Source organism: Anas platyrhynchos, chromosome 25, assembly GCF_047663525.1.
Source record: "Anas platyrhynchos isolate ZD024472 breed Pekin duck chromosome 25, IASCAAS_PekinDuck_T2T, whole genome shotgun sequence".
In the NCBI taxonomy this organism is placed as follows: domain Eukaryota; kingdom Metazoa; phylum Chordata; class Aves; order Anseriformes; family Anatidae; genus Anas; species Anas platyrhynchos.
In genome coordinates, this window is record NC_092611.1 from 6,070,063 (window position 1) to 6,076,080 (window position 6,018).

The window sequence follows — 6,018 nt, forward strand, 5'->3', positions numbered from 1 at the left end:
GCTAACACTAAATTAAGTGAGGTTGGCCCAACCTTGAAGCACTTATTTGAAGTAGTTCTTGGCTGGAATAAGTTTCCCCTGACATCACCAGAAGTGCTCTTGATAGGGTTCCTCTTCCTCAAAGACCGTGTGAATACTTCCAGCAACTACCTCGGCTAAGCTCCAGGCAACGCGCTTGCACCTCCGGCTGCAGAAAGTCAACGAAGCTGTACTGAGGAATGGAAGACCTGGATGCAGACCCCTAACACGGGCAAACCTGCTGTGAAAATGGTGCAGAAAAAGCTGCAGACCAGAGCCTTGGCTCCTCAATAAGGGAAAGCTGGTTGACAACACTCAAGCTCGCACTGATCAGGATGCACGGGAATTCAGCGGTCTGTTAAGGTGCAGGTGGGGAAGCCAAGCTGGACTGGGGAGCTGTTAATCGCCAACAAGCAGATGTTCTAAAACGACAACTCAGACTCGGGATTGAAGTTTCTATGCCCATCGCACAGCCTGCCCGGGGGCCGCAGAGTAAACAGCCACCCCCAGCCTGCAAGCCAAGCCCTTGGAAGTTGGGCATGTGGCAGCCAACTCGGCACGGAGCGCCCCAACGCCGCCAGGTCTTTGCTCAACTCCCGAGGAAGGATTTAGGGGCGATTACCGCGGCGTTGGGCAAGCGGAGGAACGAGAAACTCAATATTTGGGATGCGAGGCTCGGCCGCCGCGGCAGGGCGAGAACAACGTGTTTGTTTTTGTTAGAAGTCCAAACCAGGGGCGTTTTTTTATCGCTGCGAGGAGTGAGCTTACCACCTCAGCGCCCGGTAACCGGCTCCTTGCGGGTGTTTTCCCATTACTGACCTCAAAAAAACGGGATTTGGGGGTTTTGTTTGCTCCCCAACCCCTTCCCCCCGGTGCAGGGCACTGCGGGCAGCCCTTCCCAGCACAGCACCGGGGCCGGGGGGCGACCCCAGCCGCTGCCTCGCCTGTCCCCCCCCGGGCTCCGGGGGTCGCACAACGGCACCGGAGGGGACCGAGCCCCACGGGGGGCACCGAGCCCGGGGGGCACCGAGCCCGGGACCACCCGGAGCCCCCTCCCCAGGCCGCGGGGCTGCAGGCCGCGGGGGATACGGCTGCGACCCGTCCCCGTGGGGCACCGTGAGGGGACCGGGACCACCGGGGGGGACACCGAGAGGGGCACCGGGGGGACACCGGGGGGGGTCTCCGCTCACCTCGCTGCGCGTGATGCGGTGCCTCGCCAGCTTGACCACGGCGAAGTTGCCTTTGCCCAGCGTGCCCTCGATGTCGTAGAAGCCCACTCGGACTGCCCCGGCCCCGGCCCCGGCCCCGCGGGGCAGCGGCAGCAGCGCAGGGGGCGGCCGCCGGGGCTCGGCCATCACCATGCTGGGAGCGGCGGCGGCGGCGGCTCCGGCCCGGCTCCGGCTGCGGCCCCGCGGCCCCGCCCCGCCCGGGCCCGCCCCCCTCAACCCCCGGCCCCGCTCCCGCCCCTCTCGTCACGGCCCGCGTCAGCCCGGGCGCGGCGTCGCCGTGGCAACCGGGGCCAAAATGGCGCCGGGGGGGGGAACAGGAGGGGATAAGGGGGAATGGGGGAATTTGGCCTCATGTGGGGGCCCTCCTGCAACGTGCCTCGCCGTGGTATCGCTGCTGTGTGAAAGCACCGTGGGGTTGCCGCCCCGCTCAGCCCCCACATGAAGCCCTGGTGGGGACTGAGGGGGGTTAGTCAGCCATCCACCCTTCCTGGTGGTGATGGATGGGGACGTGAGCAAGCTCCCCGTAATCAAGCTCCCCGTAATCAAGCTCCCCGTAATCCTGCGTGCACCAAGCATTATGCAAGCCCGGGCTGCTGCTTGTGAAACTTCTCTCCTGCTCACCTACCTGACAACGCCTCGTGGCGGTTCCAGAAACCCCAGCCACCAGCCACTCAGTCATGCTAGCACCATGAAGCTCACGATGCTAAAAGTAGCTTTTTTATTCTAAATCTCTACATCGTGCTGCTCTGTACCACCGAAAGAAGGACAAAATATTGCCTGGTTCCTGTTCGCACTCACATATCTATACAAAATCTTACTAGTCAAAAGTTAACTTTATTGCCGCCCGCTCTAATCCATGTAAAACTTGACAACGTTGGCCCAATATCAATTATAAAATATTTTTCATTTGCAACAGAAAACTTTGTTTGCAGAAACTTTCTCATGCCACACAGCGTAATGTCATTTCTGGCCCAAAAAGTCGGGTTGCAAAAGCGTTTCTTCATGCTGCTGCTGGAGGAACGGCAGTCACAAAACCACTCTTTGTCCAGAGCCACTAATGGCTTTTGCTGTGCTTCAAAGAAGGTAATTCAAGTGCTCCTCGGAACAAAATATTTTTTTTCTTGGACAAAATAAGAGGAGCACGTCCAGGCAATTTTCAACAGCCGACTGACAGCAACTGTTAAGCACATTTGCCCTCTAGTGGCTGCTGCTTCTGCCACATAACACTGCAGCTACGGTGCTCTGCTAATACCAGATGTCAAAGATCAGAAAATTACCTTTTCCTCACCCAGGTATCGCATTAGAACAAAAGCACTGCAGATGGATAAGTGAAGGAACGCACACTTCACTGCCCAGTAACATTTTATAGTATGAGGGGAAACAAAACGATAAAGGTTTGAGATAAATCTCCAGGGTGGATTAGGCACATAACCCAACACTACCCTTCAAAGTTAAGTTTAAATTCTCTTAGCTGGTTTATCCTTGGTGTGATTTTAGGAGTGGATTTCAGCAGTGTGAATGGGAGTTTAATAGAACAGATTTCAACAGAGAAGCAGTTTCTTTGTATATCCTACTAAGGCTGTTTCATGGGAGATTTTCCTTTTATCAGGATTGAAGTTGTAAATGCAACTCACATTCTTGCAGACCCAACACTAGCAAGCACTCAATGCCAAAGAAATGATACCACCTATCTGTATTTCTACAGGCAGATGCTTTTAATTTCTGGTTTTCCTTTGTGCACAAGGTTACGTGCCTAACAGAGGTTAGAGTGGCCTGTGGTATACGGAAACAAAGCCAGGTTAAGAACCAGCACTGCCATCAATAACTAAAGTGGTGGATTAGATGCATGCATTCTTACTTTCTCCTAATTCCAGTTCAGTCACTGGGTGGCATCACTTCTGGCAGAGTCTGTAACCTTGGGCCACCTTTCCGATCTGTAAAATGGGGATAAGACACAACACTAAAGTAATCCATTTTCTCCCTAGGGCCAAACTGGTACAAGACATCGTTCATCAGCAATGAAACTCCAGTGTGTTAGAACGCTGAATAACCTCCACAGTGACTCAGTGGAAAAGCCATTTCTTGGTGCTTAAAATAAGCATAAGAATGCTTCACCATCAGTAAGACATGTTCCAGGCAAACAAACTGCTGCGAGAATGTCATGTGCATGTTGAAGAATTTATAAGAAGAGAAATCAAGGAGACAGACTTCTCTGGTAAGTTACAAGTGCTGGAGTATCCAGCAGCTGATCTTTAAAGCGTTCTTGTTTTGTATTTTAATTTCAGTGTCAATTTTCCTTGGTACCAATAGCAGGCTGTGTAGGGGATTAAGCCACTGACAATAATAAGAGTTGTATTCAAGGAACTGCAGTTTATTACAAGCTGCTTCGTAACAGATTAGGGCAAAATTGTTCCAGATGGGAAAAGTAAAGCTGGCCAGAAAAGTTTATGGCACCATGTAAAGCAGAGAGAAAATTTCTCTCTATGATAACTCAAAAGCTATGCAGTTTCCAAGTACGAAAGTACACTTTCTCAAGAAGTTACTATGAATGCATTTCAAAAAGAGACAAATATTACAGTTAACTCAATTCATCAAGTTTTAGAGGCACTGGCAAGAGCTGATTTTTGGAGGAATGTTAAGTTTTGCATATCTGTCACTCCCTAGCCATCTCTTTCCACAAGATCTGTTTCGTGGTACAATCTGGCCACAGTCGCGTAAAAAACAATATCCCCAGAGAAACAGCAATGGGACATGGGTATTTCAAAGAATTTCAATTACCCTCATTTCAAAAAGAACTTTTTTTTTTCTCATCACAATCAGCTGTTCTGCACAGAAGATAGATTTTTATTTATTTTTTTTTATTTATTTTTTTTTTTACAATGAATTCAGATAGGAGAGAAAACACTCATACTTCTGCTTACCTTTCTAATCTCAAAATCAGACAAGATCCCTGAGGTGAGAAAAGTAGTGACTGTGATTGGAGGCCATGGACATTAACTTCCAGCGCAACACAATTTAAACAATAAAAGCCCTCTGAAATGTAAACTGCGTGCACAAAATAAGGAAAGGACATAAATAGCCTTACTCGGCCCCATTACTAATAAAACACTAATTTGGGTCACTTATGCATGACTTAATACCTACTTAATCTATCTCTGCAGCGAAGTAGCTGGCCTGACTTCAGAGACACTGAGCACATGCAGCTGAGTTTGCCTGACTTTGGTAAGTCAGCAGCTCAAAGACTAGGGCACACACTTAGTTGCCAAAATACGGCTTTACATGTTTACACACCTAAGCTCCAACATCTGGCTTGAGGTTTTTTCTCTCATTTCCTGTTTTTCAATGCCTAAAAGATGCTTAGAGCCTGCCAAAAGGGGGGAGGGGTGGGGAGAGACAAAACACCGAGGCTGCTGGACTAGAAGTGGATACACACTCAATTGCTTAATAAAAAACACTGATCACTGCTTTAGAAAATCTGAAGATTGGTAGCACCCGGCAACTCCCCTCCACCAGGATTTTGCTGCCCAGGAGACATGGTTAACTGGATATCATTTTCAAAACATGCAGAAGACTTTTTTTTTTTTTTTTGAAGAATTACTTCTTTGTTTCAAGGCTTGATGCTGTACTGCTGCCTGCTGAAGGACCAGCTTCAGATTGGCGCACACACCGTTACGCTGCAGGTATGCAGGAAAAGTGTTGTGCACAAAACCCTTGCCTATAACATTCAGGAAGTGGGAGAAGCAGTTGTGGCAAATGACCGAAGTATTTCCACGCTTGCAATACACAGCAATAGCACACAGTCCCAAAAATGTCTTCCTGAGTATTTGTATTGGCAGAGCATGCTCACAGCCATGTCCTGCACTCAGTTCTGCTGTTGTTTCAGTCCCGCAAAACACTTTCTGCCAAAGCTTTTGGCACATCTTTGCTTCCTGGTGGCCTGTGCAAATCGGTTTTGCTTCATTTTCCTATTTATTTATTTCCATACAACGAGGAACAAACTTTGAGCAAACTCCGTCAAGAGCTAAAATCATTTCAGATGCTTCACTGTTTGTAAGCAAAACCACATTATCAAAGTTGGGAATATTCACCTGCAGAGCAATAGGTGGATAATATTTGTGTTCCTGCTTGGCATGCCTTATTTGCTTGGTCATTCTCCCTCCATTACCTGGTCTCTAATGAAAGAAAACAAAAGACTGATCCAAAACCAGGAGTTCAGAAAGCCCTTCAAAGTTCTTGATGTAAAGCAAGACAAAGCAGCTACAATATTCTATGATCTATATGTTCTGAATAGTTTTGGCCTCGGTAACCATTTCATAGCATCAAGACTGCCTCCATCTGATCCTTTCTTTTAGCTCTGCATTATATTCTTTATGCCCTCAGACGGAACTCACCCAGTAGAAGCCTGGCACCTCACCACATCAGATCTACTGTCCGTCACTGTGTACACAAGGTATCCCAGACAAAGGAAATAGTCTTAATTAAAATATTCAACCAGGAAAAAAAAAAAAAAAGAGATTAATGGAAATCTTTCCTTGCCACACTATTTCAGGCTGTTAAATAGGAGTGTTTGGCTGAGAAATGACCAAGAATTACACGACAATCTTCACAACCGCTTAAGACCCCACTCGGTAACTCTGAACTAAAGATTTAACAGGGCTATAAAGCTTGAAATTTTCCCTAAAATCATAACACTAAGGATAAACTTCAGTGACTAGTAGTTCCTACTGCAGTAAATACTGTGTTCAGAAGTTGTATTCTTGAGATCTATAGA

At 48.1% G+C, this 6,018-nt stretch overlaps 2 protein-coding genes across 3 annotated transcripts in view; one reads left to right on the forward strand and one right to left on the reverse strand.

Annotated features, from left to right (window-relative positions):
- The window catches only part of SIK2 (salt inducible kinase 2), a 48,396-nt gene extending 46,942 nt beyond the window's left edge, over positions 1-1,454 (reverse strand). The window contains exon 1 of one of the 2 annotated variants that reach the window (XM_027444227.3): positions 1,209-1,454. In XM_027444227.3, the coding sequence (XP_027300028.3) occupies positions 1,209-1,379 (171 nt within the window). In that variant the 5' untranslated portion in view covers positions 1,380-1,454. The remainder of the gene's footprint in view (positions 1-1,208) is intronic. The other variant, XM_027444226.3, reaches the window with a different exon arrangement.
- LOC119713715 (uncharacterized) overlaps positions 1-3,361 on the forward strand; it is a 153,248-nt gene extending 149,887 nt beyond the window's left edge. The window contains exon 40 of the mRNA XM_072027742.1: positions 3,233-3,361. The gene's annotated coding sequence lies outside the window, so the exon portion shown is untranslated. The remainder of the gene's footprint in view (positions 1-3,232) is intronic.
- Positions 3,362-6,018: the final 2,657 nt, after the last annotated feature.